Source organism: Saccopteryx leptura, chromosome 13 (genome assembly GCF_036850995.1).
Source record: "Saccopteryx leptura isolate mSacLep1 chromosome 13, mSacLep1_pri_phased_curated, whole genome shotgun sequence".
NCBI classification, from domain to species: Eukaryota; Metazoa; Chordata; class Mammalia; order Chiroptera; family Emballonuridae; genus Saccopteryx; species Saccopteryx leptura.
The window spans coordinates 38270909-38285683 of record NC_089515.1 but is presented as its reverse complement, the minus strand read 5'-3'; the positions used below and the strand labels follow the sequence as shown (position 1 = coordinate 38285683).

At 45.0% G+C, this 14775-nt stretch overlaps 1 protein-coding gene across 3 annotated transcripts in view; it reads left to right on the top strand.

The window, feature by feature from the left end:
* Positions 1–447: 447 nt before the first annotated feature.
* Positions 448–14775, top strand: part of CRTC3 (CREB regulated transcription coactivator 3) — a 112963-nt gene continuing 98635 nt past the window's right edge. For all 3 annotated transcript variants that reach the window (XM_066354852.1, XM_066354851.1, XM_066354850.1), the window contains exons 1-2: positions 448–759; positions 13021–13119. In XM_066354852.1, coding sequence (XP_066210949.1) covers positions 628–759; positions 13021–13119 — 231 coding nt within the window. In that variant the 5' untranslated portion in view covers positions 448–627. The remainder of the gene's footprint in view (positions 760–13020; positions 13120–14775) is intronic.

The window sequence follows — 14775 nt, the reverse complement described above, 5'->3', positions numbered from 1 at the left end:
TGGTCCTGAGCACACTGTCAGCGAAACGAACGGAAGCAGTGAGCTGGCTAGGAACTAGGGCCGGAGGGTAAACGTTAGGCCCGCCGTGTGGGAACTAAGGGAGAGAACTGCTCACACTGAAGTCCCCCAATTTTCACCCCAAGAAGTAAATCATCATAATTTGGGGGAGAAGGGTGTTTTAAAATTGTAACGTAAATCCAGAAGCCGCGTTATTCTCAAAATGCAGCGTTTCAATAACGTAGTAGGCTAGCTTCTCCAGCGGATTCATTTGCTTTGCTGAGGGGGGTTTCCTCTGGGTCTGCGAGCTGCGGAGTCTGGAGCGGGGATTGGGGGGTGGGGGGAGCCCTGGGTCCGAGACTGGAGGTGGGGGCGGGATCAAGCGGGAGGAACAGGGCGGGGCTTGGCCACGGGAGGGCGGGTCCGGGGCGGGGCCAGGGTGGGGGGCAGACCTCGCGCGCTCCCGGCCGCTCGCTGGCTTAGGGGCCGTGGCGGCTCCTGTGCGGGGTCGCGCCGGAGGAAGGCCCTGCGGCTTCAGCTTGGGCAGCCTGCGGACTGACAGACCGACGGGTGGGTCGAACCGTAGGCCCTGCGCCCGCCGTCTCCCCTCCGCCAGCGCCGGGCCGCACTATGGCCTCTTCGCCGGGCGCGGGCAGCGCGAACCCGCGGAAGTTCAGTGAGAAGATCGCGCTGCACACGCAGCGGCAGGCCGAGGAGACGCGGGCCTTCGAGCAGCTCATGACCGACCTCACCCTGTCGCGGGTGAGGGCCTGGGCCGGTGCGGGCGGGGGCGACCACGGACGCGGGTGGGCCCCGCGCGGCGGGTGAGAGGTCGCGGGCCTGATGCGCCGGGGCCGGGGCGGCGGCCGGCGGTCGGCGGTGGGGGCCGCCGGCCGCGGCCTCGGCTCTTCGCGTGTCGACACCCGCGCCGTGGAGGTGGGAGGTCGCGCGGGGCCGGGCGTGCGGGTCGAGGGCGGCCTGAGAGCAGGGTGACCCGGAACCCGGGAGGAAATCACAAACAGCCCGGCGGCGCGCCGTGCGTCTCTGCCCCGAGCGTGCACCGCCCGCGAGCCCGCGGGACTGCTGGGCGACGGGGCCGCGGGCCGAGTGGCGCCCGCCCCTCAGGAGCGCTCTGGGCCGCCGGGCGCGGGGGTCTGGGCGCCGCCTTTCCTGCTTTCACTCCTCGGAGGTGCTTTATCGCCGGCGCCGGGGTTCAGCCCCGGGTATTTCCCGGGAGCCGGCAAGGTGCACCCGTTGCTGGTGGCCGAAAGGGTTCAGGGGGACTGAGTGGGGCGCGAGCGGGGCGAACCCGGCGGGGTTGGAGAGCCGTGGAGTGACGGGTGGAGGATGGAGAGCGCGGCGGTGTCCGCGCGGGACGGCGGGAGGAGGCTCAGCAGGGGCCGGGCGGCCTGGAGGATCCTGCTGCCGACCTTGAGGGACCGGCGGGAGGATGGGGGAGGATGGACAGAGATGCTGGGCAGGGAGGCGGATGGAAAGAGGCTGAAAGCAGAGTAGCAAACGGTGGCCCCGGCGCACCGAGCTGCAGACACAGTTTTTGGTCAGCACGATGTTGGGGAAAAACTTGAATCTGTTGCCAGAATTTTTTTAATTGAGAGATCTTCACAGAAAACCGAAAAATTTCACAGAAAATGTATTTTCTATATACATATATATTTCTATATATATATATAAGATTTCCTTAAGTATATATTATATTATATTATGATATTATATATACATAATTAATTGGGAGACACTCATTCTGAATTCCCAAAAGACAACCACTGGCTGGAGCTGGGTGTCCTGGCGCCCCCACAGATGGAGCATGAGTTTTCCTAGTTGACCACAGTTCACACCAGGCACTGTTGCGATGCCCCAACACTGAGGCTAGCTGTCACTTGCCACTTACCATATTTTTGGTGGTGTTTTCTTTTAGCAAAGTTAGGGGGAAAGTGAAATATTTTTATACTTACTTACATTTCTATCCCACTCAGAAAAAAATATATAAATAAAGAAGGCTGAGGATTTCAAGAAAACTTATTCTCATTTATTACCTGCCTGGTGTCCAGGGTCATTTACATGTGACCTTGGTTAGATTCGGGATGAGCATGACAAGCTCAGAGCACATTGAGGAGAACAACTGGGTGAACACTGAGGATTAATGCTGGGGCCTGTGTTGTTTAGATACATAAAATATATATGTACAAACACAGGTTCTCTCTGTCTGTGTACCTACAGTTGATCCAATCTCTCACCCAATTCATGAATACCCCTTTAAACAGTGGTCCCCAACCCCCGGGCCACGGACCTGTACCCGTCCATGGGCCATTTGGTACCGGTCCGCAGAGAAAGAATAAATAACTTACATTATTTCCGTTTTATTTATATTTAAGTCTGAGTGATGTTTTATTTTTTTTTAAATGACCAGATTCCCTCGTTACATCCGTCTAAGACTCACTCTTGATGCTTGTCTCGGTCACGTGATACATTTATCCTTCCCACCCTAAAGGCCGGTCCGTGGCCCAAAAAGGTTGGGGACCACTGCCTTAAAACATCCCTGACAGATGAAGCAATGAGTAAGATACAGGCTTTATTTTTTTAAATTATTGTTTGATTTTTGAAAGACAGAGAGGAAAGTAAAGACAGAGGAAAGGAAAGAGAGCAAAGCATTCATTTGTTATTCCACTTAGTTGTGCATTCATTGGTTGCTTCCCATATTTGCCCAGACCAGGGATCGAACCTTCAACCTTCATGTTTCAAGATGATGCTCTAAACTAACTGAACTAACAGGCCTGGACAAGATACAGACTTTTGAAAAAGATTTTATCTATTGATTTTTCGAGAGAGAGGAGAGAGAGAAGCATCAACTTGTAGTTGTTTCACTTTAGTTCTTCATTGACTGCTTCTCACATGTGCCCTGACCGGGCAAGCCTGGGGTTTTAAACCGATGACCTCAGCATTCCGGGTTGATGCTCCATCCACTGTGCCATCACAGATCAGGCATACAAGACTTCTTTTAAAGGAAAAAATTTTCACAGATCCTCAGTGTTCAATTTAGATTATGTTACTCAGATATTTTCAAACATAAACTTTTTTTTTTCTTTTGACGTTAACAGAGAAAATCAGACAGATAGGGACAGATAAACAAGAAGGGAGAGAGATGAGAAGCATCAATTCTTCGTTGCGACACCTTAGTTGTTCAATGATTGCTTTTTCATATGTACCTTGACCAGGGGGCTACAGCAGAGCGAGTGACTCCTTGCTCAAGCCAGTGAGTGACCTTGGGCTCAAGCCAGCGACCTTTGGGCTCAAGCCAGCGACCATGAGGTCATGTCTATGATCCCACACTCTAGCCAGCGGCCCTGTGCTCAAGCCAGCAACCTTGGGGTTTCAAACCTTGGTCATCCAATGCTCTATCCACTACACCATTGCCTGGTCAGGCTCAAACATAAACTTATATATAATGTCTTTTGCTTATAGCTGTGATAGAACCATAAACTAAAACACAAGTATAAATAAATTCAGTCAAAGTTCAGAATGCAGTGAATTCAAGTTAATATTAATTTATGTGACAAATGCTATTAAAAAAATTTTTTTTTGAGAGAGAGAGAGGGACAGACAGGAAGGGAGAGATGTATCAACTCATAGTTGTAGTACTTTATTTGTTCATTGATTACTTTTTTATATATGCCTTGACGAGGGTGGGGGAGGGTGGGGCTCCAGCCAAGCCAGTAACCCCTTGCTCAAGCCAGAGATCTTGGGCTTAAGCCAGCAACCTTGGGCTTCAAGCCAGTGACCTTTGGGCTCAAGCCAGTGACCATGGGGTCATGTTTATGCTCTCATGCTCAAGCCAGTGACCCCGTGCTCAAGCTGGTGAGCCCACATTCAAGCTGGATGAGCCTGCATTCAAGCCAGCGACCTTGGGGTTTTGAACCTGGGTCCTCAGTGTCCCAGGCAGACACTCTATCCAGTACACCACTGCCTTGTAACAAATGCCATTTTGCCAAACTAAGTTGAAGTTCTCGATGTGAATGTAATGCTAATTCCTATAACTCAGAATCTCTTGAGTTTGGCTAGCCTGGTCAGCTGTGCCCCAAGTGATAACTCAATTCAGCCAGCACGTCTCTATGTTCTGCTTACTACAAAACTATGATGTCACTTTGTTCTTCACATAGTACAGAACATCATTTACATGTTAATTTAGCTTTGTTCTTTTCTGCTCTGAATTGCAAGTAAAGAAATACTACTTGACTCTACTGTGTTCATAAACACAAAGACAAATGTTAACACTGAATTTGCTGAGTAATATTTGCTTATTTAAAAATTTAAGGGTTATTTTCAAAATAAGTCACAAAACTGAATACTTCTAGAAAACTCCTATATCCTCAAGCATATGCCTGAATTTCCAATGATCTAAAGATTTCAAATGAAGAAGAATCCATCTAGTTCCTTACTGGTAACTGGATGGTAGCTATCCTGACTTTCCACTACCAGCTCATGGCAGACATCACTAATCAATCTAGGTATTCTTTCCCCTCTAAGCCTGTGCTGGGCTTCAAGACCTCTATGTGATTACAGCTTATCCTTCAAGTGTTGGAGTTAAATCCTATTTGCCTAGTAGGTGAGATGGACTAGATTATGAAAATTTTTTCATTCCAGCTTTAGGGTTCAGCCTTATCAGAAATCAGTTGGAAAATTTTGAGAAGAGAATGCTAGGTTGTCCCTGGGATGGTAAGAAGAGGGAAGAAAGTAAAAGCAGCTATACCTGGAAGGAGGCTGTTCTTTTGTTCATTTATTAATTTGTCAGTACTGGAGTGCCCAGTGTGGCTAATGGGTGTGTGCGTGGGGAAGGTGAAAACATGGTGTCTTGCTTCAAAGATCTTATTAATTTATTCAACAAGTATTTATTGAATGAGCCCTTTGTGTGTGCTGGGGGTTAGGATGGAAACTAGGGATACAGTAGTGAGCTAAGCAAAACACAGTCTTTTCATGGATTTTAGGTTTTAATGGTTTTAATGAAAGACACTCATTTGACAAGTAAGAACACATTTTGATGAATATTACAAAAGGGGAAGCAGAGGGAGCCCTTGGAGTATATGATGGGGAATCTTGACCTCTTCTAGTGGCCTGAACGGTTCATGGGAGTCGGGAAGGCATTTGAGGATATATCCTTGTATGTTGAGGGAGAGAGAATGTTTCAGGCACAGGAAGCAGAGGTTCAGCAAGGGCGCAAGGGTGACTTGAGATAAGGCGTAGAGACAGGCTCTGGGACTTGATTCTAAAGACAATGGAGAGTCATTGAAGGGGTTGAACCAGGAGAGCTTTGCATTTTCAAAGAATGCCTCTAGCTCCAGAATGATGGATGGAACAGAGCAGAAGGTGGCAGAGACATTGTTTGTAGGTTGTCATACCATTCTAGAAGATGAGAGGATGGCATTGACTAGAGTGGTAGCAACAGGGAGGCAGAGAAGTAAACAGATTGATATTTAGGAGGTTGAAATTACAGAGTTAGTGAATGGTTGAGGGCGGCAAGGGAGAGGGAGGACTCAAGGGTGAGCCCCAGCTTTCTGACTCGAACCATTTCAGGGTCTACCCCCTTAAAAGAGGAGCAGGGTGGGGCAGACTCCTCAGTGTGTAGAGATGCTGGGTTTCAGGTGCCTGTGAAGCATGTAAATAGAGATGGTCCAAAAGGCAGTTGTTAAGTGGTCCTGGAGCTCAGGAGGGAAGTCTAGGCTAATGATATAAATGTGGGTATCTTTGCTGTGTAGCTGCAAGAGTAGATTCACTGCCTAGGAAGAATTTCTAGAACAGATCTTGCAAATTGTGGCCTAAATTCGAATTTGGCCCTCTGATGTGTTTTGAATTTGGAGGGCCCAAATATGTGTTTTTAAAAAACTAGGGTCAACAATGAATACTGGAATTTTAGATTAAAATATGGACTCTGTCTTTTTTTGAAAAATGAGATTATCTAACAACACTCAACCTACATTTCTGCTTGGCAGCAATTACCTGGAGCTGAATAGTGGCTGCCACCATCAGATAGGGCATGCATATGTTCTTCAGTTTGCCACAGTCCTCACCCCTCACCACTACCTATGGTGTTCCTCACAGCGATTCTAACTCCCTTTGCTTAATTATCTTCCATACTTGGTCTTGGTACCTGTAGGCATTTGAGTTTGTGACCTCTCCTTAGAGTGAGATGCAAAGAGCCCAGGAGAAGCCCAAGGAGCTCCACTGTTTAAGGGGAGGGAGGGGAGGAGAAGATGTCAGCAAAGAAGACTGAAGAGCCACTAGACAGAAAAGCCAGGAGGGTTATTGTTAAGAGGAGGGAATGTCGACCAGCCTAGCTCAGTGCTGCTGACTTGGTCTAACATGATAAGGACCTGTCTCTTGGTCTGCTAGTCACATGAAGGTCTTTGGTAATCTTGGTGAGAGCCACTTCATTCACAGGTTGCTGTCTGAAAGGGAGGTTGTAAAGCATTGAGGAATGAATGGGAGAAAATAGATGGGTTGGTGACTTGTTCAAGAAGCTTAGCTTTGAAGGACAACTTAGTGTTGAGAAACCAGAGGATAAACTCAGCACATCAACCTGGAGCATTAATTTGGCTGAATATTTGTTTAAAAACATTATTTTTAGGTTAAAACAAACAAATGTTAGATATGTTATGGAGTAGTGAGGCCTCTGAGAGGAATAGAGAGGAGAGATTAGAAAGATTGGTTTCAGCTAAGCATTGAGCATTGTCTTTTTGCCAGGCATGGTACTGATCCTTTACATTCATTATCTCATGTAGTTCTCATAATGACCCTATGGAATGTTTCTAGGATGTTCTTCATTTTGCAGACGAGAAGGCTGAGGCTTGAGAGGAAGGGTTGCATGGTTGGCGAGTGGTAGAACTGGGGTTTAAATCTGGCTGTCATATCAAAAGTTTATATATTCAACTATTTCAGGAGCATTTGTTGAAACTTTTTTTTTCTATTGAATTCCTATGACACTTTTTGTTAAAAATTATTTGGCCATATATGTATGGGTCTATTTTTGTACTCTTCTGTTGTTCTACTGATCTCTCTCTCTCTCTCTCTTTCTCTCTTTCATACTAGCACACTGCCTAGATTCCTGTAGCTATAAAGTGAGTTCTGAAGTGAGGTAACTTAAGTCTTCTAACCTTGCTCTTTTCAAAACTTGGCTTTGGCAAAAAAAAAAAAAAAAAAAGAAAGGAAGGAAAGGAAAAGAAAAGAAAGGAAGGGAAAGAAAGAAAAAGAGAGAGAAGAAGGGAGGGAGGGAGGACAGGTCTGACCAGGCAGTGGCATAGTGGATAGAGAATTAGACTGGGATGGGGAGGACCCAGATTTGAGACCTTGAGGTCACCGACTTGAGTGCAGGGTTGCTGGCTTGAGCCCAAGGTCGCTGGCTTGAGCAAGGGGTGACGCACTCTGCTGTAGCCCCTTGGTCAAGGCACATAGGAGAAAGCAATCACTGAACAACTAAGGTGCTACAATTAAGAATTGATGCTTCTCATCTCTCGCCTTTCCTGTCTGTCTGTCCCTATCTGTCCCTCTCTCTGTCACAAAAAAAAAAAAGAAGGAAGGGGGGAGGAAAGGAAAAAAGGAAGGAAGGAAGGAAGGAAGGAAGGAAAAGGAAGGAAAGAAAAGGAAGGAAAGAAATAGCACTGGCTAGATAGCTTGGTTTGGTTGGTTAGAGCATCCTCTCAAAGCACAGAGTTTGCTGGTTCAATCCCTGGTCAGGTCGATGTTCCTCTCTCTTTCTCTCTCTCTTTACCTTCTTCTCTTGCTAAAATCAGTAAATAAAAATTGAAAAACAAAAAAGAAAAAGAAAAATTGTTTTGGCTATTTTAGGTTTAATTCTACGTTTACTCTATAAAATTTAGAATTATCTTGTCAATTTCTATGAAAAGACCTGCTAGGATTTTGTTTGGGATTGTGTTGACTATTACCATACTTTTTCGTAAATGAATTAGTGCAGATTGGATCTCATTTCATATAGACATTGAAGGAAATTCCGCTAGGGTGTATGACTATAGTCTAAAGCAGGGGTCCCCAAACTTTTTACACAGGGGGCCAGTTCACTGTCCCTCAGACTGTTGGAGGGCCGGACTATAAAAAAAACTATGAACAAATTCCTATGCACACTGCACATATCTTATTTTAAAGTAAAAAAACAAAATGGGAACAAATACAATATTTAACATAAAAAACAAGTAAATTTAAATCAAGAAACTGACCAGTATTTCAATGGGAACTATGGGCCTGCTTTTGGCTAATGAGATGGTCAATGTGCTCCTTTCATTGACCACCAATGAAAGAGGTACCCCTTCCGGAAGTGCAGCGGGGGCGGATAAATGGCCTCAGGGGGCCGCATGTGGCCCATGGGCCGTAGTTTGGGGACCCCTGGTCTAAAGGTTGCTATCTCAAGTTCTGTGGTAAGGCAGGTAAGAGAAATGAGTGGAGGGGTAAGGAAGGAGATAATTCATAGTAGCTGACTTCAGGCTGTAGTGGAGGAATAATAGGGTACAATGAGGACTTGGTCAAACAGGAGAACCTAAACCCTGTCTAAGGAGGCAGTCACTTCTCAGCTTGATGCATTTTGCCATGCAAGAGTATGGCTTTAGTATATTGTTTGATCTCTCAAAGAAGAGAAGCTGGAAATCCAGATTTTTATGCAGTCTTCCAATTTTAAAATTTAAAATTTAAAACATTTAGTGGGTCAACATCATGTGGGTCAGACAGAACTCTCTAGGCTAAATGTGGCCTATGGCCTGTCAGTCTGTGACCTCTACTTAAGGCTAATCATTCTTTGGTCCTCGTTTACATCATTAGTAAGTGTGACAGTGTCGCAGACAGTCTCTATGGTTCTTTCTGGTTCAATTATTCTATGTCTCAAAAGAGGAAAATATAAAATTCTCAGGCTTAGGAGGTAGTTGAAAGTATCAACAATCATGATGTTTTGAGAAGTCCAGAGCTTTACATTTTACATACCACCATTATGTCTGTTCTTTCTTTCAATCCTTATATCGTCTTTATGAAGTAGACTGCAGAATAATTTGCCCAACCACATGGTAGCTCCAGGTTTCAAAGTCAGATCCTTTATTTCCAAATCCAGTGCTCTTTTTACTATAGTTCAGCTGTCTCTCAAGGGCCTAGAAATAAGCACTTTGGGAAGGAGAGCAGATGTGGGAGACCGTGAGAGGGGCTACAGCTCAGCAGAAGGCAGGTCTGTAACTAGATGTAGAACTAAGCTTGGTTGAAGCGTTAAGGCTTTGGGGTAAGAGTCGAAGCCTTTGTGAGAACTCTTTTGAAGGCAGGAACTTTGGTACATATTCATCTTTGTGGGCCAGTGCCTGACACAGTACCTGCCATACAGTTAAAGGTTTTTATGTAGGTGAATAAATGGATGAATTGATAGAAGAAGGAATCAAAAGCTTTAGATCAACCCTGACCAGGTAGCTCAGTTGGATAGAGCGTCATCTCTGTATATCAAGGTCCCGGGTTTGATCCCTGGTCAGGGTACTTACGAGAATCAACAAATGAATGTATAACTAAGTGGAACAACAAATCAATGTCTCTCTCTCTCTCTCTCCCTTCTCTCTCTAAAATCAAATTTACTTATTTTTTTGTATTTTTCCAAAGCTGGAAATGGGGAGGCAGTCAGACTCCCGCATGCGCCCGACCAGGATCCACCCGGCATGCCCACCAGGGGGCGATGCTCTGCCCACCTTGGGGCGTCGCTCTGCCACAATCAGAGCCATTCTAGCGCCTGAGGCAGAGGCCACAGAGCCATCCTCAGCGCCTGGGCAAACTTTGCTCCAATGGAGCCTTGGCTGCGGGAGGGGAAGAGAGAGACAGAGAGGAAGGAGAGGGGGAGGGGTGGAGAAGCAGATGGGCTCTTCTCCTGTATGCCCTGGCCGGGAATCGAACCCGGGACTCCTGCACGCCAGGCCGATGCTCTACCACTGAGCCAACCGGCCAGGGCCTAAAATCAATATATATATATATATATATTTGTATTTTTCTGAAGCTGGAAACGGGGAGAGTCAGTCAGACAGACTCCCACATGCGCCCGACCGGGATCCACCCGGCATGCCCACCAGGGGGCGATGCTCTGCCCCTCCGGGGCGTCGCTCTGCCGTGACCAGAGCCACTCTAGCGCCTGGGGCAGAGGCCAAGGAGCCATCCCCAGTGCCCGGGCCATCTTTGCTCCAATGGAGCCTTGGCTGTGGGAGGGGAAGAGAGAGACAGAGAGGAAGGAGGGGGGGGGTGGAGAAGCAAATGGGCGCTTCTCCTGTGTGCCCTGGCCGGGAATCGAACCCGGATGCCCCGCACGCCAGGCCGACGCTCTACTGCTGAGCCAACCGGCCAGGGCCTAAAATCAATTTTTTAATACAGGCTTTAGATCAAGAAGGGTGAGAATTTTATCTAGAGAATTTCAAGGGCAGAGGTTCAAATGCTTTGGTAAGTGCTTTGAGAATATTAATGTTAAAATCAAAACCTGAAACTTTATTCTTATAACTCAGTTGATAGAGAGAAAGCTCACCATGTCTTCCTTCTCTCATTTGACTCTCAGATCTGGGTTTTGATTAATAGATCATAACCATCTCCTAGGAAGTATGCTAGATAAATCAAATTCTGTGGGTATAAGGAAATTAAGGCCACTAAAGAGCTTCGTATGCCTTTAAAACTTCCAAACAGATACAAATCCTTATCTTTTGGAGATGCATGTTGAAATATGGAATGATATGATATCTGGATTTCTTTTAGACGGGTGCCATGGGTAGTGGTAGGGGTAAAGATGGATCAAGATTTGCCCGACCAGGGGGTGGTGCAGTGGATAGAGTGTTGGACTGGGATGCAGAGGACTCAGGGTTGAAACCCTATGATCGCCAGCTTGAGGGGGCTCATCCGGCTTGAGCATGGGCTCACCAGCTTGAGTACAGGGTCGCTGGTTTGAGCCCAAGGTCACTGGCTTGAGCAAGGGGTCACTCGCTCTGCTGTAGCCCCCCCCCCCCCCCAGTCTGGGCACATATGAGAAAGCAATCAATGAACAGCTGAATTGCCAAAACGAAGAACTGATGCTTCTCATCTGTTCTTTTGTCCCTATCTGTCCCTCCCTCTGTCTCTGTCACAAAAAAAGAAAGAAAGAAAAAAAAAGACTATACAAAAGTTGGAAATATTGTTGAAACTGGAAGATTGCTGGATAGGGTTTCGTTATACTCATGTCTATTTTGTATATATTTCAAAGGTTTCCTAATAAATGCAAAAAACAAAATCAGAGAGCTTCATAGACTCAGCAATACTTTTGGTCAACCAAATTTCACTTTTCTCTGAGCCTGTAAATAGTATGGTTATTAAGGGAGAAATGAAGGGAAAAAAAGGAAAAGAATATGGCAGAAATAAGAAAGAGTGTGGGTTTTGACATAGACCGCCATAGCTCAGCTTCCTGTAGCTTTGCGACTTTGTGCAAGTCTCTGAACTGCTCTAAGCCTGTGTCTCCAGGTCTGTGAAAGTGGGATAATGCAGTCTCCCTTGGTGATTGTGGCAAGTGTTACAGATGAAGTGGGTAATAGAGACTCAGAACTGATAGTAGTTGGTTTTTTTTAATTAGAAAAAGAGCAAGAGTAGCCTGATCAGGCGGTGACCCAGTGGATAGAGTGTCGGACTGGGACGTGGAGGAACCGGGTTAGAGACCCTGAGGTTGCCAGCTTGAGCGTGGGCTCATCGGGTTTGAGCAAGTCTCACCAGCTTGAGCCCAAGTTCGCTGGCTCAAGCAAGGAGCCACTTGGTCTGCTGTAGCCCCCCAGTCAAGGCACATATGAGAAAGCAATCAATGAGCAACTAAGGTGCCACCACAAAGAATTGATGTTTCTCATCTCTCTACCTTCTTGTGTGTCTGTCCCTATCTGTCCCTCTCTCTGACTCTCTCTCTCTCTGCCACAAAAAAAAGAAAAAGAGAAATAGTAATGAAAGGGTAAAAATCTTCCTCACGGTTCCCATCTACCCTTTCTTCCCAACATGAATTATAATTGCCAAGGGTTATATAACCAAGAGGTAATTTATTATTTTAGAAAGAGAACTCTTAAAGACCAAATTGGACCACTTTGGGGTTTACAAGAACTGTAACCAGTTTATTGCCTTTTGAAAAATGAAGCAAGGAAGAACTTGCAAAAGACAGGCATATTAAAACAATGGAATATAACAAATGAACAGAACCAAAAAAAAAAAAAAAAAAAAAAAAAAAAAAAAAAAAAAAAAAAAAAAGGAGGGGAAAAAACAAATGAACAGAACAACAACAAAAATAACCCAAAGAAGTAAAACAGTGGAATCCCATTCTATACCTGTTGAATTGGCCTCTTTCCTTACTGCAATTAATGATCATATCCAATATTAGTGAGGTGTTTGGTGAAACTCTTCCCATATATGCATTGGTTTAACCTTTGAACATTCCGATAGGATGTGTTGAGAGCCATTAACAGGCCCTACCCAGAGATTTAGTAGTTACATTTTGGAATGTCTTCTATGGAAATAATTCAAAAGAAGAAATGTTATGTTGCCATTAAATATAACTATTAAATATATAAAAGGCTTAAGATTATACCTATGTTAGGATTACAGCTATGCAGTTATTACACATAAAGGTGAATGAGTGGTAAAGAGCACGGAGAAGGGAGAACAGGTCATGTCACAGAGTTGTAGATAGTGGCTTAGTTTTTCTTCAAGAAATTCTTTATTGCTGGTTAAATATTATGTCTGCATGCCTATACACACACTCAGAGACCTTGCACAAGAGTGCCTTACTATCATAGTGCAGAGGACATTTGGAACATGGGTAAATTCTTTCCAAAAAAAGACTAAAAAACCACAAAGCACCGGAAACCTGACAGTTTTAAGTAGAGAAGAAATTGAAACCAAGACTTTCACTCTTGAACCATTTCACTACAAAACAGAACACTTTGATGCTTTCTCCAGACCTTTGCTGTCATCTCTCAAAGGTCTTGAAATCTCTGTTTCCAGGTTCAATTTCAGAAGCTTCAACAACTGCGCCTGACACAATACCATGGTGGATCCTTACCAAACGTGAGCCAGCTGCGAAGCAGTGCATCAGAGTTTCAGGTACTCCGGATATTTTCTTCATCAAGCTGAGTGGACTGTAAAGAGATAGGCAGAGATTATCCTTAAAAAGATTAGATCTGGAAGGATAAACCTGTCCTAGATACAGTTCAGTGTTTTTCTGGGAAGTCCATCATTATTCTCTTTCCTAGTTTCTGCAGCACGAGGTAGTGTGAGTTCACAAATAGCCTAAGGCAGCACTGTCCAGTAGAAATATGTGAGCTGCAATGTAATTTAAACTAAACTTTTTCAGTAGTCACATTAAAGAAAAAACAGGTGGAATGAATTTTATTTAAATAGTTTAATTATTTAACTTAATATATCCAAAATATTATTTCAACATACTATCAATATAAATAATGTACTATTTCACATTCTTTTTTTTTTTTTTCTTTTTTCTTTTTTTTTTTTGTATTTTTCTGAAGCTAGAAACCGGGAGAGACAGTCAGACAGACTCCCGCATGCGCCCGACCGGGATCCACCCAGCACGCCCACCAGGGGGTGACGCTCTGCCCACCAGGGGGCGATGCTCTGCTCCCCCGGGGCGTCGCTCTGCTGCGACCAGAGCCACTCTAGCGCCTGGGGCAGAGGCCAAGGAGCCATCTCCAGCGCCCGGGCCGTCTTTGCTCCAAAGGAGCCTCGGCTGCGGGAGGGGAAGAGAGAGACAGAGAGGAAGGAGAGGGGGAGGGGTGGAGAAGCAAATGGGTGCTTCTCCTATGTGCCCTGGTCGGGAATGGAACCCGGGACCTCCACACGCCAGGCCGATGCTCTACCACTGAGCCAACCGGCCAGGGCTATTTTTTTTTCTATTAAGTCTTTGAAACCTCGTGTGTATTCTACACTGAAAACATTTCTGAATTTAGAGTAGCCATATTTTACTCCCTTCATGTGTCTAGCTTCTATCATGTTGGAGAGTGCCGACCTAAGGCACAGACAGGTGATCTCTATTGCATTTAGATTTGTGCTTTAATCATATCAATGAAGAGCCCTGTTCAGAACCATGTGAAATTGGTATTTCAGACAATGGCATATAGTACTTTTGTTAAGACCTGAATTAAACTTATTGAGATGTTCTAGTCTCTGAAAAATTAGCCTATCATTCTAATTACACAATTTAAGATTTTGTGTTCAAATTGAAATATAAACTTTAATATATAAACTGTTTGATTCACTTGGATGCCTCTCCATTTTAAAAGTAGTCTTTCTTTCTTGTGAAAACTGGGTTCACTATTTGATGATGTATCATAAAAAGTATTATTTAAATTGGAGATTTCCACTTAAGACTGCTAATAGGAACTCTGAAACATGCTAGTGATTAGAAAAAGTATACAATATGAACAGATTTGTACCTATTGCACTGGAATCTTGTCTTTAATATACACTGCCAGTGTTAGAGGTCTGTTTCTGTAGGTCAGACCTCTGACATGTTGGCCTGTTGGATCATTTAGTATCCACATAAATTAGGTCTCTGTTTTGTGCTGGGTTTCATGCTTCAGAAAATAGAGCATTGTCAAGGATGGCTGTTTTTGAAATCCCAATTCTGTGGCACGTTATTTTCAATTTTAGAGGAATACAGATTTTGCTATCACATCCCTCTCCTGTTGCATTGGGGAATGGGATGAAGTGACAGCCCTTGACTGTCCCAGGATTCCTTTTTTT